Below are 26,164 nucleotides of genomic sequence, written 5' to 3'. Positions count from 1 at the left end.
CAGTTACCAAGCCCAGCAGTTTCTTCTCACTGCAGTCATTATTGCTGCCCATTCTCTCTGCTCCCTTCCACATCCCAAATTCAGGGTTTAAGCAGGACACCTAAATCAGCTACAGAAGTTCCTCCACCTTTCATGAGTTACAGCCAAAACAACCTCTCACACCCAAAAACGTGGTGTTGGTTTTTTCCTTCATCCCGTCAAGTTTTACCTTTTGAAATGCAGACGGTGGGAGTGGTTGACCTGCCTCTTACAGCACTCATAATTAGTGCTTTCAGCTGGGTGTCCAACAAGATACAGATCTTACTTTTCCAGTTCAGGCCAGGTACAGGTTCCTACTGCTACAAAATGCTCATCCTCCTGCTACTTCAGCACATGCTCGTGAGCATTAATGGTGCATTTGCCTCTCTGACAAATCTGAGTTCTCATCTTCCTCCCTCCACCTCTGCTGGCCCTCCAGTAGCCTCAGTAACACCTGAGAGGGAGCTGCTTTAATATTTAGCTTAGGACAAAGAAAAGCATGGGCAGACAGGAGATTATAGGGCTGATGTTTTCACATTAGGAGCATGGTTAGGTGGAATATTAGGGAAAAAAAATTCTTGGATGTGAGGGTGATGAGGAGCTGGGATGGAATTCCCAGAGAAGCTGTGCCTGCCCTGGAAGCATCCAAGGCCAGGTTGGATGGGGCTTGGAGCAACCTGGGATAGAAGCAGGGGATTTTTTGGGATAAGATGAGATGATCTTTAAGGTCCCTTACAACCCAAACCACTCTGGGATTCTATGAGCAGCCAAGAAGAAAAACAGAGATGTTCACAGAGGAATACCCAGAGTCCTAACAAGGCACAGATCATTTCATGCTGGAGGTTGGACACAGAAGTTGTGGATTGTTGGGTTTTTTTGTTGTTTCTAGCACAAACTTTGCACAGTGAGGTGCAAGGCAGTGAGTGAAATCACCTCCCTGTGGATTGTACCAGAAGTGAGGTGCAGCTTTATAGACCAATTTTCCTGTTTGCTTTGTGCACAGTCAGCCATTTCAATGGGCTGCGTTGCACTGGCTCGTTTGGCCTGCAGATGATCACAGTTCAGCAAAACAGCTCGGGGCAGGAACCTCTGCAGACAGTTGTTTGCACACTGCTGCCTCATCGAGTACAGCCACAGCCTCCCCCTGCTCTCCTGGAGCTGTTCTAACCAGAGCTCACAGCACTGAAAAGCATCACAGAATGTATTTATTACCATACCCACACTGGGAAACTCCTTGTCCACAATTAAACTGGGAATAAACAAGAGCTGGAAACCTGGGAGTTCAGTAGGCCGTTACTAAAATTCATCTTTTGTGGCTGTAAAAGACCTCAGGGATATCTGATAGATTTAAAGCAGGCACCTCCATGAAAAATCACATTCTCTGAAATAGGAAATACAGTGGGCTAGTGGAGCTGGGTGATTTTCTATCATCACATTAGAGGGTTCAGCACTAAAATTATCCTTGGGTGTGATTTGGCAGATGAGAACCTGAGGGCACTTATTTTACACCAGACCTCCCCAGGCAGCTCTGGTTGCACAAGCAGTCTGGCTGCCCTGGGATACTCTCCCAGTGCTGTCCCTCAGCTGAAGGAAGAGGTTTTTCTCATTGGAAGCCAATCCAGACTCTCCTCAACTCCAGACAGCAGAGCCCTGGCCCAGCAGGAGCAGAAACAACCAGAACCAGCCACTCAGTGGTGAATTAGGACATCTTATAAACCCCAAGATGTTCTCATACTTTTGATTGCTTCTCCAAAAAAACCACAGACAAATTACCCTGCAACCCTTCAGAACTGGGCATTGCCTCAGTGAAACCAGAGAGGCAGAGAAAAAACAAAATATGGAGGAGGCCATGGCCTGAATTAAATTATTCTTGTGTCCAGCAAGAGCAAACCCCTCAGTTTGGGGGCTCCCAAGCTCTCTGCAGCACTGATTCATTGGCAAAGCAGGTTGTGGGTGCATTGCTCACAGAGCTGAGCCTCACAGCTCCAGCCTGACCTCCAGGGCTCCTGGCTCAGCCTGGGCTCATTTCCTCACCTTCCTGACCTCACCTTTCCTCATTTCCTCTCTGCTTCCTGAGCTGCACAAAGGGAATGCACCAGTGACTTTGGCATCCTCAGCCTTCCCTCAAGCCCTCAGCCCTCACTCCTGCTGCCTCCTCCAGACCCAGAACAAAAGAACATCACAGCCATCGGTTCTTTTTCAAAAGAGAACATGTTTTTATTAGAAGTCCCGTGACTCGGAGGAGTTTTTGGAAGAACTCAGAGAGCCTGGCAGGTGCCCACACCTCTGGAGGCCACTCTGGCTCCTGCTTTCCCAAAAATATTGGCCCAGGAACTTGCCCGGGTTCACAGCTGCAATGCCTTCAGTGGATGTCTCCAAAGTGAGGTTATTTCAGGTTATTTTTTAATCTCTCCAGACACCTTGAGGAGCCCCAGCCAAAGGCTGATATCTGCCCTGAACAGGGCCAAATTCAGTGAGATAAAGGCAGTGGAGGAGCTGCATCCCCACTGCTCCCCTCCCTCACCTCTGCATTTGCTTCTCAGCTCTCAGAGAGGCTTTTGGAGGACACTAAATCTGAACTGTGGCCTTGAACAGAGGGAAATTCACATTAAAACCCCAGGGAAAATGTCAGAACACGATTCTGAGAGGTAAAGAAAACGAGAGAACTGTTCCATGCTCTGAGGCCTGCTGGTGTGGATCTGCCTAAACTTTCCTGTCACCCCTGGAAATAATCATATTTTTGACTCATTAGCCATAAATTCAGCTGAAGTGGCTTGCAAATGAGCCAGCCCCAGAACAGAAAGAGCATCCAGGGGGGCTCTTCACTATCCCCCCTCTCCCACAAAAAGCCTGATTATTCTTAAGCAATCCCAGCCTAGGCCAACACCTGCTCATGGAGTTTATAAGAACAAGTCTAATTCCTGACTCTTGTTTGTGAGGCCCTGAGTCAGTCCCAGAGAAATCACTCTGCTCTGAGATCAGCACCTGCCCCGATGGAAGTGTTAAAAAAGGAGTAAAGGAAATGTGTCATTAAAAACAAGGAGGTAAAACACGGCCTCACCTGGAGTACCATCACTTCACACTCAAAGGACAACCCCACTACACCCCTGCAAGCACTTCAGTCTTGTTCAGAGTCTTTCACTCGAGTATTTAGCCAAGCACATTGTCCAAATCCAGGATTATTAAGGAGGGCGAGGCTCAGGAAATCTTTGCCAGGTCACGCCCCTTACCCAGTCCCACTGGCAGGAAAATGGGGTTTTTCATATTTGATTTTCTCTACGCTGTCAAATAAGTCTGCATTGAAAATGAGGACAGAACACACAAACTGTGCAATTATTAGTTGTAGATTGATCATGTCTGGCACTGCCACCCTCCTTGGGACTGTGCCATTGCTGGAGAACTCAGGGAATCAGTGCCAGGCTCCTCAGTTTCCACTCAAATCCCTCTTCGCACAGCTTTTCCGTGTTCCTAGCACCGATCCATCTCCTCCAGGGGCAGCAGAAAGTCAATTTTGTGTCATTTTAGGAGTTGTTCCTTTTCACAGGAACAAGCTCCAGCAGCCAGGCCCCAAACCCAGGGGATCATCCTCTACAACCCATTAACGAGCAGCCAAGAAATTTCCACAGGTACACTCCTACTCCTGAAGAGATTGTGCATCCGGGGCAGGGGCTTTTTTCCACATTTTCCTCCTTACAAAGCGACAGATTTCAACCATGAACCCCAAGGACACCACGTACATGGCCAGGCCCCCAGCCTTGAGGAGCCAGTTGGGTTTGGGAGACGTCACCATGCCATACATGATCCACGCTCCCGCCCCAATCCTCAGCACCAGGAAGAGGAGCACGAAGAGGAAATCCACCGCTTTTCCCAGGAAAGTGTGGTAGGAGCCCATCTCCCGCAGGAACCAGCGGGTCTGGAGCAGGGGGTTGGTGATTTCACTGACAAACAGCACGGCGTTCACCTCGGTGGCGGATTTGCCCAGCCCCAGCACCAGGATCATGCCGCAGATGCTCAGGGTGTGGTGGAGCAGCATCAGGTCCCCCTCGCTCTGGAAGTACAGGCACCAGCCCAGGTCAAAGATGAAGTAGCCCAAGGTCAGGGACAGCACGTGGATCTGGAGAGGGGTGTTTGGTGAACCTGGAATGGAAGATGTGCATAAGCCTGGGGTTTTATTTAAGATTTTTTCTACTTTACATATCAGTACAAGTTGATCTGGAGAGGGGTGTTTGGTGAACCTGGAATGGAAGATGTGCATAAGTCTGGGGTTTTATTTATGATTTTTTTTCTGTTTTACAGATCAGTACAGGTTGGTTGTGCTTCTCTCCTCCTAAATTTCCAGCCTCATCCAAGTGCCAGGAATTAGGGATATTTGGTTCTGCTTCCACTTCACACCCCAGCCTATCCTGTTCCCCTGCTGCTTCCCTTCTCCTTCCAGCCTTTTAGGAAAGCCAGACCTCCATCAGCAGATTATCAGAGGTTTAACAATAGAGACCAGCCAGCAAAACCTTGCAGCTGAATTTCAGGAGTTATTACACCCTTCAAGATGCAAAAGCACTTTGTTCTCCACACCTTGCTACACCTGATGCTGCAATAAACTCAAAGTGCCAACCTGGAAACTTCCAATTTGTACATGGACAAGACAAAAAAAAAAAAATTAAAATAACAAAAGGATGAACAGTGAGAAGTGGTGGAAAAAGAAGCAGCAGAATTAAACAAAATTTGACCCTAAACACACAGCTGTACGAGGAGAGGAAACCAGCCCCCAGCTCCACCTGTGACAGATGCACAGGTGAGCACAGGTGAGATTCCAAACATACCTGCGTGGGTCAGAGGCCAGGGGCCATCCAGGAACATGACATAGCCAGACAGGCAGGTGACAACGAGCCCGTGCAGGAGGGTGACCAGGCGACAGCTCCACTTGTAGGAACGCTGCCTGTTCCAGCGGCAGAAGCAGCTGTAGAGGCACAGCCAGGTGACAAAGCTGCAGGTCACCTCCAGGACGATGGGAACCATCCTGCTGGACACGGAGGGACAGCGTGAGGAGGGCAGCAACCCCTCAGAAAGTCACTCCAACCTTCCTCCATATCCACCCAGCACATCCGTGGAAACCCCGGACAGGGTGGGAAAAAAACCCACAAAAACTGAAACGAGCAGAACAAACCCCCTCCCCCTGCCGCGAGCACCTCCCGAGCGCCCTTAGCACCGTTTCCAAATTTCCCGAACGGGAAAAGCACAACGCCAACCCTCCCGCTCCAAATTTCCCGAACGGGAAATCCAGAATTCCAACCCTCCCACTGCCAAAGCACCTCTGCCCTCGGGCACCGGGGCCGACCAGACCCCGACCCCCTCCCGGCACGGGGGTGGGGGTACCCGAGAGCCCCAAATCCGGAGTGGGGAGTACCCGGGACCCCCAAAAATCCTCACCCCGCTCCGGCTCTGCGCGCCCGGGACCTGCGCCCGGCTGGGGCTGCCCGGCCGGGGAGGCGGTGCCGGCGCTCCCGGAGCCTTTTATCGTCCCTGCCCTGCCTGCCCAGCCCTTCCCAGCCCTGCCCAGCCCGGCACGGCACGGCACGGCCCGGCCCCGCCGCATCCCCCGAGGATGCTCCGCGGCATCCCCGCCCGCCCGGCCCCGCTGTGCCTGCCCCGGGGCGGACGGGGATGCTCGGAGCGGAGCTGCGGGCCCCGGGGCAGGGCCAGGCCGGGCAGGGAAGGGGGAACGGGGCGGGGGAAGCGGGAACAGGCGCTCGGTACCTCCGCCCAGCCTCGGCTCGCCCGGCTGGAGCCGTCCCGGAGGACGCCCAGACTTTATTTTGGCTGGGAGTTTTCCTCCCTGGTGATGGAGAGTAAAGCTGGATCAGGCTGGGTGGGAGGTGCTGGTGTTCTTTACCTTCTTTTCTTCCTTTTTAAAAAAAATTTTCTATTGTTTTGCTGAGTATCCTGGAGTCCTTCCAATCTGTCTCCCAGCTGGGGATGCAGGGAGCCTTGGTGCGGATTGCAGGGAGGGGAGGCTGAGGCGGGACTCGGAGGGATCGGGACGGGCTGGGAGTGGTGCCGGACACTCGGAGCTCAGGGAGATGTGCCACAGAACGCGCAGAACAGGATGAGTGAGCCAGCAGCTGAGCTGGGGCCAAGTTCATGGCTAGGAGTGAGTAACCGGGACAGGGCTGTGCTTCTTCCAAGCCCTGCCAGCCAGCTTGGTGTCAGCACTGTGTCATCCCTGACTCAGTTTGCTTTAAAATCTGACACTGTGTCCCCCCAAACAACCCAAATTTTCCCTGCAGCCAGAGCTCTGCACTGGGAATGAAACAATTGAGAGCACAAGAGCCCTTCCCAGTGAGATCTGCCATGTGAGATCCACTCCACAGGATGCTCCTGTGAGTTATACACTCAAATATCCTTTTAATTGGATCCTAGATTATAGGCTGCTCTTATATTTCAGCTAAAACTTGCTGATTTTTGTCTCCTTTTCTACCATTTTGAAGCGGGAGCCCCAGGACAGAGAAAGGGGGTCCCACTGCAGTTTGAGCATCTGTAAAGCTGAGCCTGAATTTAAGCTAAAATCTTTTATTGGACTGTTAGGATCCATTCCAATTCTATCAGAGGTGGAAATCCCAAAGCTGTGAGCATCAGGAATGATGAAGGAACTTGGTGGCATTATTTGGGTGCTGAGAAATGCTCAAAATCTCCCTTCAGTCCACAGGGAAACCTGGGAAGGACAAGGAATATTCCCCCAGCTTGCACTCCCTCTCCTCCCAGGTGGAAATCAGAGGAGGAAAGAAATGAATGAACAATAAAAGAAATTAAATACCAACATCAATTCGTTTATTTTCCAGTTCTCCCCAACCTTGCTTGAACTTGGGCACTGCTAAATGTCCATTGATGAGGCAGCCCAGCTGCTGGTGTGCAGCTGGAATTGCCACAGCAGCTCTCCTTGGAGAGGGGCAGGCACAGGGGACAGTCCAGGCACAGCTCTGGGGACACCTCAGCTGCTCAGAGGTCACCGAGTTCCCACAGGGAGCAATTTGCTCCCTGCATTGTTCCTCAGTGGCTGTGGGAGGTGACTCCTGCTCCTGGAAAGCTGGAATTTCCTGCTGTGTTTATTTGAAATCCCTCAGATGTGAGGCTGGGAGCGTTCCTGGGTGGCAGGGGAGCGAAGCTCTTCCCCTTCCAGCTGGAGCTTTTTGTGGAGCAAACAAACTGCTGGTGTTTGTTTTCCCACTCAGGGCCAGTTTATCAATAAATCCCAGGGAAATTGTCGTTGTGTTTATAAACTTTGTGGAGGAGATGAACCCTCAGGATGTTTTTGCACAACGCCTGGCACAGCTTGGCCTTGATCTCAGCGGAAATATTCACGTGCAGGTGCTGGTATTCAGCTTTTAATACACTGGTGGTTTCCCTCCCAGTTTTCAGGAACATTATTCCAAAACTCATGCAGGTGGGAGCAAATTACTTGGAGGAATTCCTGAGAACCAAATGGAATGGGTTGGAATAGAAGCCACATTTGGATCTTAATGAATCTTCTCAAGGCTCTAAGAGCATATGGACGTACAGTAAATTGTAAATAAATTATTGAAAATAGCTGATTCAACTTTATTTTTGGTCCCTTTTGATCAAGGGGCTCCGAAACCTCTGCAAGCCTGGACCAAGTCACTCGACTCTGAAGGCAAAATACAAATTACAGCTCAGCTCCCAGGAGTTAATTCAGGAATTCCTGAGTAAAACGTGCAGGCTGATTGTAAACAATCAGTTCTCACTGTTGAAATTACTGCTGATAATCTATGAAATAATTTGAGATTTTCCCAGTGGAAACAAGCTGGAAACTACAGCTGTGCTGAGGTTTGGGTTAATAAATGTCCTCGGTGATGGGTGGCAGGAGAATCAGCTGTGATGTTCATCATTCCCTAAATTCTGCTGCTTGGCACAAACTGAGCACTGGGAGGAGGAAATTGGATTTTCATCACCATTGCCTATCAGGGATCAAGTCCTTTCTCCAAGGTCATGCAGGAAGTAAAGTAAGACAGAGTGGCCCAAAGGTTCAGATTGGTGTTTAAATTTGTCCTCATTTGCTATTCTTAAATATCCATATCAGCCAAAGTTAATTAAAAAGTAAAGGAGAAATAAGAGGGGAATTGCAACCATCATTTTCCTGGTGACAGGCTGTGAAAATTGACTTTTCCTTTGAAATCTCATGGAATTCCCAAGCAATTGCACACCCCAACCTCAAGCAATACTACATGAGCACAAAAACAGAGAACAGAAAATAAATTCCTTACAGCTCAAAGACCAGAGGTCATCTCAGTAATAGCTTGTAATTATTTGGTATCAGATAAAACCCAAAAAAAGAGGAAAAGTAATAAAAAAGAGAAGGTCAAGACTCATTTTCATCCCATTCATTTGTGTAAATCAACACAAATCACAATTTCCCCCAAGGTTTCCAGCAATAACAAGACCTGGACACAAGTTTTGCAAAAGACAATTTTTTTTTTGGTTGTTTGTTTGTTTTTTTTTTTTAAAGGAAAAAATAAGAAGGCTCTAAAATACTTAATTAAAAAAAAAAAGGAAGAAAAAAAAACCAAAAAGCACCTTTAGAAAGGGAGCAGGAGGCGCAAAGCAAGTGGAGGGGGAGCCTGGGGCAAACCAAAGCTCCTGCCCAGCCACGGGGCTGCGGTGAAATGAACTCAAACCTCGGCTCAGTTTGGGGGCTGTGCGTGACAGGGACAGCAGGAGGGACCCTCCTTCCTTTTGGGGACCTCTGGGACGGGATGGGGACAGAGAAAAGAGAGAAAGAGAGAGAGGAGAGTCCTGGCACAGGAGCCCTGCCCGAGAGGATGCGGAGCTGCAAGCGGAGGAGCCATGCGAGGACAGCCAAGGACAGTGCCACTGTGGGGGCTTGGGCAAGGGGACAGTGTCACTGTGGGGGCTGGGGAAGAGGGCAAATGTCACAGTGGGGGCTCGGGGGAGGGCTGGGCTGCAGTTTGAGTCCCTGCACAGCCCCGCTGCTGGGGGTTCCTGGCGCAGCCGGCGGCGGAAGGCACTGGAAGGCCCCGAGCGTCGTCGGTGGTGCACGGCCTGGAGGCAGAGCTGCTCTCGCCCTCGCTGCACACGAGGTCTCAGTGGAGGTAGGTGGGTTGGTTCCATCGGTACCAGGAGCTGCTGGCAGCAAGGAATGACAAAAAGCATCCTGATTTCGTGCTCAACCCGACCCGGGTCTGCGCGTCCTGCAGGTTGCTCAGAGGGAGAGTGCAGGAATCACATCCTGCCACTCCCGAGCATCCCAGAATATCCTGAGCTGGAAGGGACCCAGCAGGATCAGCAAATCCAACTTCTGTCCCTGCACGGGACATCCCAACAACCCCACCCTGTCCCTGAGAGGTCACACGTGAAGCTTCACACAGGAACGCTGAAATCCCTGTTCTTCCTGGAGATCCCAGGGTTTTCCCCCAGCCTCCAATGCCCTGGGTTGGTTTGGGGCTTTTTGTGGGTTTTTCTGCCTTACCCTGAAGAGTTGAAGCCAGAAGAGTTCATGGCAGCTTTGGAGTTGCTCTGGGCTGTGCCGGGGCTGCTGGCATGGAGGGCACTGCCAGGGGACGAGGGCCTGCTGGAGTTCCCTGGGGAGCACGAGGATGTCACTGCGTGGGACAGAGCACAGTGAGCCTGGCATCTCCTCCTCCTGCCCAGATCCCACCCCATCCCTGTGCCCACCCCGTGGCTCCTCTGATTCCCTGCCCCAGGAATGTCCCCTGTTCCTGGATCTGGGAATCTCATGTGTCCAGGGAGATCTGAGTCTAACCCACCTTTTTATTTGGTTCCTCTGATTCCCTGCCCTGGGGAAGGTGGGGGACCCCAGGAATGTCCCCTGTTCCTGGATCTGGGAATTTCTGGTCTCCAAGGAGATGTGAGTCCAACCCACCCTTTACCTGGCTCCTCTGTTTCCCTGCCCCTGCCCTGGGGAACATGGGGGGACTCCAGAAATGTCCCCTGTTCCTATATCTGGCATCTCAGGTCTCCAAGGAGATCTGACACTGACTCGTCCTTTATCTAGCTCTGATTCCCTGCCCTGGGGAAGGTGGAGGACCCCAGGAATGTCCCCTGTTCCTGGATCTGGAATCTCAGGTCTCCAAGGAGATCTGACACTGACCCATCCTTTATTTGGCTCTGATTCCCTGCCCCTGCCCTGGGGAACATGGGGGGACCCCAGGAATGTCTCCTGTTCCTATATCTGGGAATTTCTGGTCTCCACAGAGATCTGACTCTAACCCACCCTTTATTTGGCTCCCAGCTGTGCCTGGCTCCCAAACCTGAACACCCCAGCCCAGGATTTTGCTGGAAATGTTCCTTTTCCCAGTGCTTTCCATGTTTTTATCCCACCCACTTTCCCTGGCCAAAGCCAAGGGTCTGGTGAAGATTATCCTGCAGGTGTGACCCAGAACTGGAGGAGTCAGGGAAAGGAGGGCAGAGGAAGGAGGGAAGGGAGGGTCCCCAAGGCTCACCAGTCCCAGGCATGGTGCTGTGCACTGGATTGACGGAGAGGGGCCCCAAGGAGCCTGAGGTAGAGACCTGGGCAGGAACAGAGGCACTGAGAGGGGAGAAATCACACCCTGCCACTCCCTTCACAGCCCCTGCAGGGTGTGCTGGCTCCCAGGGACGTGTCACCCACAGCTGGGGCTCCCCTGGGTATTTCCAGTCATATTCCAGGCTGGAAACCCCATTCCCATATCCAATAAATTATTATTATTATTATTATTATTATTATTATTATTATTATTATTATTATTATTATTACTATTACTATTACTATTACTATTATGATATTAATATTAATATGTAATTATTATTGATTTTATATAATATTCTATATAGATGTTATAGATCTATCGAATTACATATATAGCTATTATTATATTTATATGTATTATTATATTATATTAAAATATTGTATGTCTATATCATTATATATTATCATTATATTATGTAAAACTATATATGTCTAAAATATAAATATTTAATATATTTTTATATATTTATAGTAATTTATATATATAAATATAAACATATATTTATATGTGTATGTATATATCCAAGGCCACAGGAAGAAATCAGAATTAGTGTTGCATATGCCTGCCACTCTCCACATCCATCTAAATTTAAAGATCAGCCATGAAAAAATCTCAAATAATCACATTTACTGGAAGTTTCGAGGTAAATTTGTAGGAGCCACTGTCTTTGTCTCAGACTGGGCATCCTCAGCCTGGAACTTCCCAGCTCCCTCTGGTTTTGGGCACAAAAAAAATCCCAGTCTCCTTCAGGGAGCTGAATTCTCAGGTGACAATTGGCAATTTGGGAGCTGCCATCCAAATTAGCATTTATTCCTGAAGGCAGCACTTGGTTCAGGGACAGCAGTCACAAGGGAATAACTCACCCAAGCTCCTGCTCTGGGAATCCAAATGTTTTTTGGGACCAAACTTCCCCTGATGTTTTCCTGCCTTCTGATGGAGGATTCCAAAAACCAGGAGATTTCAGGATAAAATTCAGATTGTCTCCCACTCCTGTGGGAGCTGCAGAATCTGAATTTTATCTTGAATTTCTGAAATTTTATCTCTTACCCACTGAGGAGGCTCCTGCCACTTTTAAATGGCAAAGGCACTGAAATGAAGCAGCAGAAATGCAGCTAAATTGATATCAGTGTATGCAATCCTCATCCCCCATTAATCTGGGAAAGATTTTCCTCATCAATCTCAAGGGGAAAAGCTTTGGGATAGCATCATGATTTGACTAAATTATCCTACAATTAAACCAATCAATTCCTCCTAGGAAACTTGTCTTTTCTTTCCACCGTTTTCAATAAACAGAATTATCGCTTAATTAATTGTTATCATTTAGCTGATTGTTTTCAATGGATGGAATAATAATAAATGTTCTGGGTGAGATTCCACGCAGGGGGGTGAGGCCCAAGTCCCTCACCAGTCTGGAGTTGTAGATGGGTGATTTGATGGGGGATGGCATGGGGCAGCTGATCCGCTTCTCCTTCTGGCGCCGGTTGCAGAACCAGACCCGAACCACTTCCTTCTCCATGGAGAGCTGCTCTGCTATCAAGGAGATCTCCTCTGAGCTGGGCTTGGGGTTCTGCTGAGAGAAACAGCAGGTTAAAAACCCCCAAAAAACCCAATAAATCTGCTCTGAGCTGGGCTTGGGGTTCTGCTGAGACAGGCAGCAGGTTAAAAAAGCCCCAAAAATCACAAGGAGATCTCTAAACTGGGCTTGGGGTTCTGCTGAGAGAGGCAGGAGATTAAAAAACCCCAAAAAACCCAATAAATCTGCTCTGAGCTGGGCTTGGGGTTCTGCTGAGACAGGCAGCAGGTTAAAAAAGCCCCAAAAATCACAAGGAGATCTCTAAACTGGGCTTGGGGTTCTGCTGAGAGAGGCAGCAGGTTTAAAAGCCCCAAAACCCACAAGGAGATCTCCTCTGAACTTGGATCTCTGGGCTTGGGGTTCTGCTGAGAGAAACAGCAGGTTAAAAACCCCCAAAAAACCCAATAAATCTGCTCTGAGCTGGGCTTGGGGTTCTGCTGAGAGAGGCAGAAGATTAAAAAGCCCCAAAACCCCAATAAATCTGCTCTGAGCTGGACTTGGGATTCTGCTGAGGGAGGCAGGAGATTAAAAAAAGCCCCCAAAATCACAAGGAGATCTACTCTGAACTGGGATCTCTGGGCCTGGGGTTCTGCTGAGAAAGCAGCAGGTTAAAAAAGCCCCAAAAAAGCACAAGGAAATGTCTGAGCTGGGCTTGGGGTTCTGCGAGAGAAGCAGCAGGTTAAAAAAGCCCCAGAGAGCATCAGAATCTGCTCTGAGCTGGGCTTGGGGTTCTGCTGAGAGAGGCAGAAGATTAAAAAGCCCCAAAACCCCAATAAATCTGCTCTGAGCTGGACTTGGGATTCTGCTGAGGGAGGCAGGAGATTAAAAAAAGCCCCCAAAATCACAAGGAGATCTACTCTGAACTGGGATCTCTGGGCCTGGGGTTCTGCTGAGAGAAGCAGCAGGTTAAAAAAGCCCCAAAAAAGCACAAGGAAATGTCTGAGCTGGGCTTGGGGTTCTGCTGAGAGAGACAGCAGATTAAAAAAGCCCCAAAGAGCATCAGGGTTTGCTGGGAGGACAAGGGTGGGGCTGGCTGCGAGCAGGGGAGAGGACAAAAACTCCTAGGGTAAATATTTGGGTGAGAGATTATGTTCTGTGAAGCACGAAGTGCCCCTCCTGCAGTCAGAGGGGATGAATCACAGCCCCTGCCCCTGTCACAAATCTCTTCCCTCTTTGGCCTTAGCAGCACCAAAATCAGAGCTGGGCTCACCTAAACCTGGTGGCCTTGCCATGGGGACAGGAGCTCAGAAAAGTCACTGCCTCTCTCTTCCCTTTCTCTTTTAGAAAGGGAAATAACAGAGCCCACCCTGCCCTGAGTAATTTCTTTTTGTTCTTTTTAGCTCTGAAGGGTTTGGTCAGAGCTGAAGCTCAGAAATGTCAAAGATACCTGGCCCAGAGGTGCCAAGATAATATTCCCATTGCAGAAAATGCCCTCTACCAGCTAAAAACGAGCTGCTAAACCAATCTGATGATGACTGAGCAAGTTTTGATATGAGGGAGAAACCAAGTAAAAAACAAGCTCAGGAGCAGTTTTGATTTAAAAAAATTCCAAGGCACAGTTTAGTCCTACTGATTAAAATTTTGTTTGATGTCTGTAGTGATTTTTCCTGAAATCCTTGGGGCTCAAAAAGTACCAAGGGTTCCACTTCTGAATGAGTTCAGGAAAAATATTTGGAGCAACAAGTTCTGGGGTCTCACAAGAGCTGCTCAATGGAGCATTGTGGCCACAGAGCTCCTGTGACACTTCTGCACCTCACAAAAAAAGAGCTGGGTGCAGAGATCAGCTTTGGCCCAGTGGGTGATAATGGGGAAATGTGCTGCTAAAATTATAATTTCCTTAGAATAACATTCAACAGGGGAAATAATTGGGAATTTCTTTGGGTTTAACGCTTTACCTGTTAACTCCTTCAAGAATTTTGTCAAATAATTGGGAATTCCTTTGGGTTTAACACTTTACCTGTTAACTCCTTCAAGAATTTTGTCAAATAATTGGGAATTCCTTTGGGTATAACATTTTTCCTTTTGCTTCTTCAAGCATTTTCTAACCTGCTGTCAAATAAATACCGAAAAAACCCGCTTTTCTTGAGAGAACTCAGTGCCACAGGCTTGCAAATGGCTCAGGGAGAGTTCCCAGCAGACAGAAGGATTTTGCCCTCACATCTTGGAATCTCTTCTCCAGCGTGGAGCGGATGTTGGTCTCGATGCTGGTCCTCTTCTTCCTTTTCCGTCCGAACATCTCGTTCACCGAGGGGTAGGAATTGGGGGTGCTCATGGAGGAATCCAAAGGAGCAGATTCTGGGGGAGGAGGGAGAGGGAAAAGAGATATCCAAGAAGATAATGAGTTATTTTCATTCCCAGATACTTCCTGTGAAACAAAGGTGCCTTCTAAAACAGATTAATTGTTCCTGCATAGTGGATCCTCCCTCTGGTGATGATTAAAGTTGCCCCAAATCCATCACTGAGCTTGTCCAAATCAAAGAAGAAAAATGTTTTAACCCCACACACCGTTTTTCCTTGGTGAGCCTGGTTTTCCAGCCTGCTCTGACAGGGACCAGGAGTGTTCCAATAATTTCATTTCACACAGAAAAGGATGTGACCACACCACTTGGCTCAGGGTGGCTGAGATGTGACCAAGGGCTCAGACATCCTGAAGGGTTGGGTGAAGCACGAGGCTGACGTGAGGTCAGCACAGGACACCACCCCAAATCCTGCTGCCCCTGGGAATTCCCCTCTCAGTGAAATCCTTCCCTTTCCAGCTGCACCTCCGGGGCTGATCCCTCAGCGCCTCAGCAGTTCCTCCCCTTCTTCTCCAGATCACACAGGGAGGGGCTTTGAGGTTCCTGGATGGATCCTCTCCTACTGTGGAGGAGATCCTTTTAATGAATACCTGCTTTATTCTTTAATTCTGTCTAATCTCTGTTCCAGGCCAGCCCGCACAAGGCATCAGTGGCATTTCTGCCTTGATGTCACCTACCTGCATCACTGAGCCACTTCTCCAGCAGGGGCTTGAGCTTGCACATGTTCTTGAAGCTCAGGTTGAGAGCCTCGAAGCGGGAGATCGTGGTCTGGCTGAAGTCGTTGCCGTAGAGCTTCCCCATGGCCAGGCCAACGTCCCCCTGCCAGGGGACACCCAAATCCCAGCGTGAGCACAGGGAAACCCCTCCCAGCTGTGCCAGCCCCACTCAGAATCACAGAGGCACAGAATTAACCAGCCTGGGAAGGACCTCTCAAGCTGCACCAAGGGAAACACGGGTTAGATATTTGGAGAAATTTTTTTCCCAGAAAGGTGATAAAGTTCTGGAATGGCTGCAGAGGAGGTGGTGCAGTCACCATCCCTGGGTGTGTTTAACAAAGCCTGGATGTGGCACTGGGTGCCAGGGTTGAGTTGAGCTGTTCGGGCTGGGCTGGACTCGATGATCTCGGAGGTCTCTCCCAATCTGGTCACTCTGTGATTCTGTGACCTTTGAGATCATCCAGTCCAACCTATGACCCAGCACCTCCTCATCAAATAAACCATGGCTCTGAGTGCCAGACGTTTTTTAAACAGTGACTCCACCACCTCCTTGGGCAGATGATTCCAGAGCCCAATCATTCTTTCAGTGAAGGATTTATTCCTCTTGTAACCTGAACTTCCCCTCAGGCTGCTTCCAGGATAGCTTCAGTCTTGTTTCCATGACCTGCCTGCCAGGGAAAGAGGATTTATTCCCCCCAGGAATCTGCCCCCACCCCTGAATTCTGGAGAAGGTGCAGATATAGGGGTTATGGTGGTGAGGTGCTAGGAAGGGTTTGTCTCTTCCTGTATTTGGAAGGGAATGCTTCAAAATAACCCAAATTTACCCAACCCAGCCTTTCCTTCATCCACAGCTCTGCCCCAAACTGCCCCCATCCCCTCCCTCCCCTCTCACCTGCGTGAACCCCAGCTTGATCCTCCTTTGTTTGAAAGTCTTTGCAAACTTTTCCAGCTCCTCCAGGTCGCTGGGCTCCTCCGAAGCCCCTGCTGGGGTCAGGTGCTTTGCCACTTGCAAGTGCTGGGGGACGTCCAGGTGGGGTTCAACCGAGGAGCCAGGGAGGCCAGAGCGACCCACAGCCTGTCCAAACCACCCCAAAAAAGATGCTGAGAGCCACCAAAACAGAAAACCACGCCATTTCCTGGCCCATCTGCCCTCCCTAAAGCAGCAGGTGGAGTTTGCCACGCCCTCAGGTGTGTTCTTACCTGGGAGGCCAGGCTGGGTCCGGGCTGGGAGAGGAGGAGGCTGCCCTGCTGCTGAGGGAAGGAGAGGAGGTTTGGCTGCAAAGCTGAGGAGATAAAAAAGAGACACCTCTGGTCAGGGAACACCCCCAGGGAAGCTCGGAGTGGGAAGCTCCATTTGTGATTTCTTGCCCAAAAGACAAGAATTTCAGCTGTTAGGGACGTGTCTGGCTCTGAGCTGGATCATGGGAAAGAAAAAGAAAAAGAGAAAGAAAAGGTTCTTCCCGTGGCTTTTTAGCCTGCAAGGGATCATTACAATAATGATAGAAGTGAAATCTCTCATTTGGTGATCCCTGCCTGTCACTCATCACACTCTGGCATTTTACAGACCTCTAATCTTGATTTTAGGTGCCAAGCAGCAGAGAATTTCTTACATCCTTCCTGGGGATCTCTCTCAGTGCTTAATCATTGTAGCTCTTAGAAAAATGGACATCTTATTTCCAATATAAGCCCTTGTGACTCCAACTTTCAGCCACTTGATCTTATTAAAAAAAACCCTGATCCTCCAGTTAATCTCGTGAGCCCTCCCACTCTGCTCTCAATTCTACATTTCATTTTCAAATGTCATTTGGAAGCCATCTGACCCTTTCTTTCCTACCCTACTGTATTTCAAATAAATTGAATTTCTTTCAGAACGTCGGGGCTGACATGAAATGATGAAAGGAAGAAAGAAGGGAAATCCATAAACCCAACAAAACCTGGGATTTATGGAGAGTGTGTAATTGTTTCGTTGACAAACTGCCAAGTACAAGCCTATATCTCTTAGAGGGAATGTCCTACAGGATTAGGTTGTGTAGTTCCCTAGAAATTTAGTTGGTATCAAGTCCATTGTGAGTGAAACCTATAGAATTTAGTGAGGATTTATAACCTTGCTTAGAGCAGTCAATATATTTAATTGATTGTAACTGACAATTACAGGGAGATCCATAGAAATTTATGGAGTCCTGCTAATAAAAAGGAAAACAGATAATCTCCAGAATCAATCACTACCCCCTCTCTCTCTGCCTTTTCTTATTTAATTTAGATCTGATGTGCACAATCCCATTTATTTACTTAGGCTGGGGTTGGAATAAGCCTTCCCTAACGCTGGAACAACTTCAAATTTCAAATCCAGGCTGGTAATGAGGTGCACATTTTTAGCAGTGCAGGTAATTAATCACTGCAATGGCTTTGCCTTGGGACATGGCAGATGCTCTGTCATTTGGAGTCTTTAAAATCATGATTGAACACCTCAGCTCCAGCTCCGAGGGAAATGAAGGGCTGGGTTCAGGAATCACCGGTCTGACAGCTGAGATGAAGATTTCAGCAGCAATATTTAGACTGACAGGATTCCCAAAATCTCCCTGGCCGTTCATTCACAAAGCTCTCCCACCCCTGACTCGGGTGTTGGGTTTTACTGGGAATGAGGAATAAGGCCTGGGAATTTATCTGGCAGCTTCAAAACACAAGCAAACTCAAATCCACATCCCTGCTGGAAAGGTTCAGCCCCCAGCCAAGCCCCTTTGGCCACAAAATCCATTTATGGACCCACAGTCCAAAATCAGGAGACACTCAGAGAATTCCCTGATGGCCCCCGGGACAATTCTGGAATATTTTCTACCTTTCTTCAGGAGGAAGAAAACTCCACTTGAACCAAATTCCTGTCCATTTTCACTCCCCACTGGCTGTGCATGCATGTGGCAAAAGGAGCATTAAAACCTGGCAATCAGCCATGCAAATGGAAATGTCCTGCACAAAAATCCAGCTCCTGGCCAGAATGTCCAGTCCTGGTCAAGCCTGGAACTGGAAGGGGTGACAAACGAACATAGCTGCCAAAAAAAGTCACTGAACAGATAAATTCTAATCTATCAAAGGCAGCAAGTTCTGCTTTGCAGTAAAAGATGTTTATTATTCATGAATAAAAGCAGGCAGCGAGGAATAGATTGCCCTGACCGTATTTCAAACTAACAAATTCAAAATTATTTGTAAATATACATCAAGTATCTTTATCCATCAGTGTCATTTGGCAGAGAGGAGAATTTATGTCTTGTCAGGAAGAAATAAATTCCCCACTTGCCTTTGGAGTGTGTGAACCAGTGGGTTCAAGCAGCAGAGATTTAATGTTATAATCCTGAGTTTTAGTTCAGGAGGGAGCTCTGTGCTGGGATAAATCAAAGCACAAGCAAAGGATCCAAATCCCCTTGGATCTGCCAGGTTATGAATTAAAGCCCAAAACATCCTCCATCCACACCCCCGGGATGGGAGAAATGCTGTAAGAATATTGGGGGTAAAAACAGAATTACAGGGAGTTTCTCAAGGATGCAGTGAGTCCTCAGCGCTTTCCTGGAGCTGATTTTGGGAGCAGGGAGACCTTTCCTGCCCTGTGGAATACCCAAACCTCTCCCTCTCATCCCAGAGCTGCTCCTGGCTCAGCTGGACCTGTTCTGCACCTTCCCTGCATTTCCCCTCCCTCCAAAGGATCAGCCCGAACGCTGATGAGCTTTCTGGAATTAATGAGCAGAGGGAGGGAGCAGCTGCTTCGCTGTTCTGCTGGAATTCGGGCGCTCCAGGCTGGCATCCCTGCCTGGCCCCAAGGTGGCACTCGAGGAGCGCACAAGGTGCCAGCAGCATCTCCGCAAGGATCCGGGATCATCCTGCTGTGGGAACGGCAGCATCCCCCGGGAAGACCCGACATCCACCAGAAGGGAGGTTTTGAAATATTTATCCATCTGTATTGCCTTCTATTTTATATTTGGCGATTTATATTTTTATATTTTCTATCTGCTTGTAACCTGCAGTTCTTTAGTGCAGAACTCCAAACTCCACACACAGTGGGAGCTGCTGCTTCCCCATTTGGGGCAGACACAACAATTCCTCTCCTGGCAGTCAAGGACACCTCACTGCCTCAGGCTGAGAGATGGAAACAAAAGGGAGTTGGGGGAGCAAACTTGGGGTCAATGACTTCATTGGCTGAAGCTGGAATTGGAAGATTGACCCCCAAAATTCAAATGGACCAAACTTATGAAAGTGTGAAACCTGTGACTAATTATCCATTTTGGGTGGGCTTTTCTGCCTTAAATGTACCCAAAGGCCTTTCAATTAACAGAACTGCATTTTGTTCTCTTAATTTTGTCTGGCCTGTGTTTTTAGGTAGCCAAAAAAGGCATCATCTCTGCTTTTCCTTCTCTTACCTTGTTGTCCTGCCTGAGACTGGGACAGGAGGAACTGGGGGACTGACTGCATGTGCCCAGGAAGCAGCACCAGCTGCTGCAGGGTGTGGAGAGAGCTCATGTCCTGCAGAAGAAAGCAAAGGGAACAATAAAACTCAAGGATTTACGTTCCTCACACAGCATCTCCTCACAAATGCATGCTGAATTTGTGTGATTTGGGGGCTGGAGGGCTGCAGGACCAAAGTTTCAGGTGTAAGAGAAGATTCTGTGCATGCAGAGACCTCTCCATGTGGAGAATTGTCTGCTTTTCCCTGGAAAAGTTAACTCAGGGTGACATTTTTTAGCAGCTCCAAAGGTTTCAGGCGCAGGAGAAGAATTCTCACTGAGTTTGGGGAATTTGGGGGCTGGACGGCTGCAGGTCAAAAAATTTCAAGTGTAGGAGAAGAATTCAGTGCATACAGAGACATTCATGAGGAGAAGTGTCTGCTTTTCCCTGGAAAAGTTAACTCTTGGTAAAGACATTTTCAAGGCAATCAAACCCTGGTTATTGGAACAGTGAAACCTCTTGGATTTCAGTTTCTTCAGATAAAGCATTTCCAGAGTGAGCTGCCTAAAATCACACAGCAAATTGCAGTCCCAGTTCACCAACACTGCTTCCCACAGGACTGTTCTGAACACTGGGGGATTGAAGAATCCCTAAATCATGGATCTGAATACCCCGTGAAAGAATGAGAGAAGGGATTCTTGAGCACCTGTGGGGCTGCCTGGCATCCAACTCCCACTAGAATTTAACAAGAGTTAAGTGCTGAACTCCACATTTTTTTTTACCTTAGGAAAAAAAAAATTCCCTCAAGGAATTAATTTTTCCTGTGGTGTAAATCAATTTGAGGCAACAACAGGCTGAGATTAGGAGTTAATCTGGTCTGGAACCCTATCTCCAACAATGGCATTAACCAGACACTCATGAATGAGGAAGAGCAGGGCAAGCATTATCAGACACTTCCCCACGGTGCTGTCTCAGCCTCCAATTATTTCCAGTCCAAGGGATTTCCTGGCCATGGGGTGGTTTCCCTGCTCAGCAAACCCTCAGAGGAAATCTCACCCCAGCACGTATCCAGCCCAACTTTGAACCCACAGGGAAAAGTCGAGGAGGAAGATGAGGATTTGCTTTTCCAGCTCAGTGTTCCTCACCCTCTCAGGCTCCTTGTGCCCCTGGCCAGAGGAATTTGGGGAGGGGGTCAGGAGCAGCCTGTTTTCCTGGGATCCAGGGCAAGCCAGGTCACTCACCCCTGCGATTTGGCTCCCTGGCATCATGGATGATCCCTGCACGAGGTGACCCGACCGAGGGGGGATGGCAGATTGCAAGGAGTCGCTGAGGTCCTCGGTTTTAATCTGCAAAAGAGCAAAGGAATTTTGGAATTAGGGAGCAGGGATGAGCAGGAGCAGTGGGCAGCTGGGATCCAAGAGGCTGGAGGAAGCTCCTCTCAGGGATTGCTCTGCTGTTTGCATCGCTGAAAATCAGGGTTATTCCACACTGCTGCTCCCATCCCGAGTGAATATTTTGGGGTTGAAGGAGCTTTTCTGCCCATTTGAGAAAAGCAAAGAAATACACAGAATAATTTTGGTTGGAAGAGACCTCTACAACCATCGAGTCCAAGCTTTGGTGGATCTCCACGAGAGGAGAAAAGGGGGGAAATGGGATCACAAGAAGCTCAACAGCTCCCGTGGACAGTTTTCCTCTTCTGCCAAGCCCCATGCACTTTGCTCAATTAAAACTCTTCAGGAAAACAACCAATTTCAGGCAGCTTTTCAAAGTTTAAAGCCTTTTGTGGAGTTTTAATGAAGACAAGAAGCAATTCTCCTTTCCAGATCACAACTCAAGCCCCAATAGGAGGGCTGGACATGGAAAACCTCTAATTTTTCCCTGCACGGAACAGAGAATGGTACAAGGGGATGGGAAAGGATGGGTCATGGAGGAAAAGACCTCAAAAAAGCAGAGTAATCTCCCAGAATTGAAAATGTAGCACTCCAGGCACCAAATTAATTTGTTCCATTTCTACCAAAAAGCAACAAGAAATTGCAAAGAAAATCTCCTTCCTCAGTTACAAGATGTGGAAAAAGAACTGGAAAACTTCACAAGTGTCCAGTGGTCTTTTTGAGCTACTTAAATGTCCTTGCAAAGTTCTCATCCACAAGAAAATAATGATTTTTAAATCCACATTCTAAGAAAAAAATGCACCCAAGGACCAGAACTGAATCCTTGTTTCTGCTTTATTCCACAATCTCCACTTCATCCCTAACTTTGTTAATACATTTTAAAAAATTAATTTATTAAGAAATAATAAAAATCTGTTCCAATTATTGTAGTAGCTGAAGTCTTTTGGTAGTACTGACTGGGACAGGAGGGAGGGAAGGATTTTGGAAGTTTTTAGGTCAGTTCCTGAAAGGTGAGTGAGGAGTGTCCATGCACAGGGGACAGGTAAAAGATACAGAACTCTCCTCCAAGAGAAGATTGACCCAAACGTTTTCTCAACACTGAACATGGATTATTCCTCATCACAGCAAGAAGAGCCTCTAATTCCCAAAAAATGGCAAAACCAGGAGGACTCTATAAAGGACACAGCTTGAAACTCCTGAAGATTCACCCTGACTCCAAGGAGTGAACATCCCCAGTCCCACAGATCCCTTCAAACCCCACATCCCCCAAAGGTGAGCAGAGTCTTTGCCCCACTGATGGGGCCTTGAGGCCCTGCAACCAGCAGAGGGGGACAAGAAATCCAGCTCTACAAACCCCATCCCGAGTGAGTATTTTGGGGTAGAAGGAGCTTTTCTACCCATTTGAGCAAAGCAAAGAAATACACGGAATAATTTCGGTTGGAAGAGACCTCTACAACCATCGAGTCCAAGCTTTGGTGGAGCTCCACGAGAGGAGAAAAGGGGGGAAATGGGAGCACAAGAAGCTCAACAGCTCCAGAAAAGGGAGCTGCAACGTTCCCCTCTGCATTTTGGAAGGTGCTGCTCGGAGGGAAGGTGATTACAACACCCCCTTTCATTACAACTCGAGCTCTGGACACCGCCGAAACTCGTTTTGCAATACTCCCAGCTCCTTGCAGCAAGAGGTAGACATGCTATGAATTCCAGCTCTTTCCTACCTTTCAGGTTGGCATGATCATCCCTCTTAGCTTGGCAGGGCAAAAAAAAAAAAAAAAAAAATCAGGTGGAAAGATCTTCTTGATCGCTATCGACAGCGATAAGCCACTGAATGTCAGGAAAAAAGGCTCAGGAGGACACCCCGTTACCCCTGAGCCATCCAGTCACTCCAGGCACGTGGATTTATGGATGTTCTTTGCATTAAAAAGAATCCATTGAAGGCAAATAAGAAAAAAAAAATTTTAAAAATTAATGTTTGTCTGCTTCTTCCAAGGCGGAGCAGTCCCAAGAAATGGAAGATTTTGGCGTCTCAGAGAGCCGGGCTCTGGATCCTGCCTGAGCTGCGATCCCGATGGCAGTGGGGTGTTGAAGAGGCACGAGCCATTTCCAAACTGAAATCAATTTTTCCAGCTGCCAAGCGGGACGAGCTGGCGGCGCTCCAGGGAGAAAGGGGTGTGTAGCCGCATCCCGGCATGGCTGGATGTGAGAACGGGAGGTGGGTTTGGCAAAGCACCGGCTCCCGATTTAAAAACAACAACATCTCCCACTGCTCCTTCCCCTGGCCCTGGAATTCTCCCTCCTGCGCAGTGGGCGGGAACCTGGGGTTTGTTCTTGACAAATCCTTCTCCCCCTCGCACCTATTTCCATTGGGTTTAGGCTCAAATTTACCTCGCCCTCCTCTTCCTCTCCCCGACAGGCCTGCAGCTGGCTAATTGTTCATTAGGAGTTCGGGATCTATCCAAAACTTTGGGGATGGTTTATGCAAATCCCGCTCTTTTGGTTTGGTTTTTGGTTTTTTTTCCCTGGCTAAACCGGCAATATTGCCAAGTGTACATTAAAAAAAAAACCCCAAACCCAAAAAAACCCCAAAAACCCACACACATTGTGGGCGAGGCCACTCAATATCATGAGACTACCTTAAAATAATGTAAATTTCGAATTAATAAAACAAGGGGAGGAGTTGCCTCCTCCTTTCCCAGTGCATCTGCCTTGGTTTTGCAGAAAATGCCTGCAAATATGGGAAGAGTTTTCCTTGAGGAACCAAAAAAAAAAAAAGCAAGGTTGAAATGATGAAATCCTCACAGAATCACCTCGTGGGGGTATTTGATGGGAGCTCTGCTGAAATATTGCAAGTGAGAAACACAAAAGTGATTTGGGTAAAACCAGGAGCAGATCCCACTGGGATTGCTCCGGATCTTGGTTTGATAGGATGATCATGGATGGGGAAAGGGGAACGAGAAGTCATGGAGAGACTTTGTTCCCACTGAATTTTACTTAAAATATAACAATATTTAAGGAAAACAACCTGGTCTGGTGCAAGCTTCATTGCCCATGGCAAGGGGTCGCATCTTCCAACCCAAACCCATGGAAAAACGAGCAGGGCAAAGAGCAGGACCTGCAAATCCCCACGGCTGAGGCGAGGTGTGGGGGCTCTTGGCTGTGAATCTCCAGCACCTTCCTCCCTCTGGGGCCCCAGGGGAGGCCCAGGGCAGGGCTGGGAGCAGCTAACGGCAGCACGGGAGCTCCTCTGGGCCAGGGCAGGAATCACACTTGCAAATCTCAAGTGGATGTTTGGATGTTTTCACAGCCTCGAAACAGGGTCAGCCCCCGAGCAAGCCGAGTGAAAAACACAGGAAGGGTGACTGGCTGGAAAAGAGAGAGTCCCTTCCGAAGTTGGCTTGAACAGCTGCAAGGATGGATGGTTTCTTACCTATCTCTGGCCTAAACACGAAAACAAAAAGCAAAACAAACTAAGAAACACATTGAGGGTGATGGAAAATGATCAAAGCTCCGGAGCCTGCTTGCGTAACTGATTTGTGGAAGGTGTTTCATAAACATTTCATAAGAAGGAGAATTATGAAGAAAACATCTCCCAACCTGCCTGCAATTACTGCACAAACTCTTCCTTACCAGTAGGAAGAAGGGGAAAGGAAAAAAAAAAAAAGAAAAAAAAAAGGTACATCTGTTTTGTAACTGATCTGTGAACTTCTGGCAAACGCTCGGCTCGTGAAAACATCCTGCAGACATCTTGGAGAGCTCTGGAAAACTGGGAAATTGGGAAGATTCTCCTGAGCAGCTCTGCTTGCTGCTATTCCCGTCAGATTGACCAGCACTGGGTTCCATGGGCTGGTGGATGGATCCCACTGGTCGGGCTGGAGCCCTCCATGGGGAATCCCAGTTTAGGGATCACCTCAATGTCTTCCCCATCTATCAGAGCCCAAAACCCTCCTTGGGATGAGCTCCTGCTGTGACACACACAGTGCTCCATCATCCTCCACACTCAGCCACCAAATCAGAGCCTCCAATCCTCTCCCAAATCCAGCTCTGGATCTCTCCTATCCAAGCCCTCTCCAGCACCAGTTATCAGGCAGGAACCACATTAGTGGGAGATGGAGACACCCCCATTTGTTGTGAAGCTCCTATTTAGCCAGTGACCTCTTTGAAACGCATTTATCTGCCTCCCCATCTGCCTTATCTCACAGTCAGCAGCGAGTTTAAGAGTTTGACTCACTCCCAGCCCTGCAGAGCAGAGGGGAGAGGAGGATCAGGTGCACTCAGAGGGTCTGGAGCACCTGGCCCTCGCTGGAAAGGAACAGCTCTGAGTCACCCCAAAGCGCTCTGAGTCACCCCAAAGTGCTCTCCAGCACAGCAGGGCTGCCTCAAGCTGTCCCAAAACCCTTTGCCTGGAGCCCAGGGAGGATTGAAGCTGGAAATGGGCATTAAGCTGGATCTGAGGCTCCTGCAGCTGGCTGAGCCTTCCCACCTTGCGATGGCGTAAGTGCTCCGCCGTGAATTACCCGCACACGTGGGCCCCATAAAATAAAAAACACACTAATAATGAATTATGGCAATAATAACAATAATAATAATGGGGTTGCAATTACTATTTCCACATGTACTATCCTGCACATGCAGCAGGGCTTAACAGACACCTGGAGAGAAAAGCTTTATGTCAATGCCACGATATTCACCCTGGAATGTTTGTATCCCACTGAAGGCTGGGAATTTTTGGAAGCTGTCAGCGTGACAGAAAGGAATTCAGCGTGGGATCGACTCCCAAAGAGGCTCTGTCCTAAAGCTCAGCCATGGCAAATTCAAATGCAATCCCAAACCTCAGCACACCTGCATCACCCTCCACCAGGCCTTGGAGTTTATTAATTGAGGTGTGATCTGATAGGGCTCATCCTCAGCTTCAGCTTGGGGTGTAAATGGTTGTGCTGGAGTCAAAGCAGGGGTGGGAAGTCAAAACTTCAGGAGCAGCCCAGCTGCACGCTGGGCAGGAGAAAACAAACAGAGCCACACGCAGCTCTTGTGGGCTCTCTGAGAGCTCTTCCCTGGAATTTCTGCTTCCAAACAAACAGGGAAGAGAGAGAAGTCCTCCCCTTGCTGTGCTGAACCTCAAAGGGAGGGAGCTGGGCAAGGGACAGGAGAAGCAAAGCAGAGGTGGGAAGAGCACCTGCCCTGCCTG

The 26,164-nt window shown here is 48.5% G+C and overlaps 2 protein-coding genes across 3 annotated transcripts in view; both read right to left on the bottom strand.

Moving 5' to 3' along the window:
* Nucleotides 1–2,210: 2,210 nt before the first annotated feature.
* Nucleotides 2,211–5,579, bottom strand: LOC120508469 (TLC domain-containing protein 5-like). 2 transcript variants are annotated; one of them, XM_039722124.1, is made up of 3 exons: nucleotides 5,443–5,579; nucleotides 4,836–5,032; nucleotides 2,211–4,155 (listed from the first exon to the last, which is right to left on the bottom strand). In XM_039722124.1, the coding sequence occupies exons 2-3, from the start codon at nucleotides 5,029–5,031 to the stop codon at nucleotides 3,653–3,655; spliced, it is 699 nt and encodes a 232-aa protein (XP_039578058.1). In that variant the 5' UTR covers nucleotide 5,032; nucleotides 5,443–5,579; the 3' UTR covers nucleotides 2,211–3,652. The 2 variants fall into 2 exon arrangements, with proteins under 2 accessions (XP_039578058.1, XP_039578059.1); XM_039722125.1 differs by having other exon boundaries at nucleotides 4,836–5,035; nucleotides 5,443–5,528.
* A 3,549-nt stretch (nucleotides 5,580–9,128) lies between these two features.
* Nucleotides 9,129–26,164, bottom strand: part of POU2F3 (POU class 2 homeobox 3) — a 43,284-nt gene continuing 26,248 nt past the window's right edge. The window contains exons 5-14 of the mRNA XM_039721980.1: nucleotides 20,833–20,937; nucleotides 19,567–19,669; nucleotides 16,361–16,443; nucleotides 16,053–16,235; nucleotides 15,122–15,263; nucleotides 14,306–14,442; nucleotides 11,980–12,141; nucleotides 10,509–10,575; nucleotides 9,515–9,647; nucleotides 9,129–9,168 (exon numbers count right to left, since the gene is read on the bottom strand). Of these exons, the coding sequence (XP_039577914.1) occupies nucleotides 9,129–9,168; nucleotides 9,515–9,647; nucleotides 10,509–10,575; nucleotides 11,980–12,141; nucleotides 14,306–14,442; nucleotides 15,122–15,263; nucleotides 16,053–16,235; nucleotides 16,361–16,443; nucleotides 19,567–19,669; nucleotides 20,833–20,937 (1,155 nt within the window). The remainder of the gene's footprint in view (nucleotides 9,169–9,514; nucleotides 9,648–10,508; nucleotides 10,576–11,979; nucleotides 12,142–14,305; nucleotides 14,443–15,121; nucleotides 15,264–16,052; nucleotides 16,236–16,360; nucleotides 16,444–19,566; nucleotides 19,670–20,832; nucleotides 20,938–26,164) is intronic.

Source organism: Passer montanus, unplaced genomic scaffold (genome assembly GCF_014805655.1).
Source record: "Passer montanus isolate IOZ18808 unplaced genomic scaffold, ASM1480565v1 scaffold47, whole genome shotgun sequence".
Taxonomy (NCBI): domain Eukaryota; kingdom Metazoa; phylum Chordata; class Aves; order Passeriformes; family Passeridae; genus Passer; species Passer montanus.
Note: the sequence above shows the minus strand (reverse complement) of the source record. Positions and strands in the feature narration are given on the sequence as shown.

Bases quoted from the DNA above. Each gene is read 5' to 3' on its own strand.
- LOC120508469 (XM_039722124.1), bottom strand. From the start codon at position 5,031: ATGGTTCCCATCGTCCTGGAGGTGACCTGCAGCTTTGTCACCTGGCTG. The intron at 4,156-4,835 runs GTATGTTTGGAA...CTTCCATTCCAG, and splicing joins CTGGCCTCTGACCCACGCAG to GTTCACCAAACACCCCTCTC.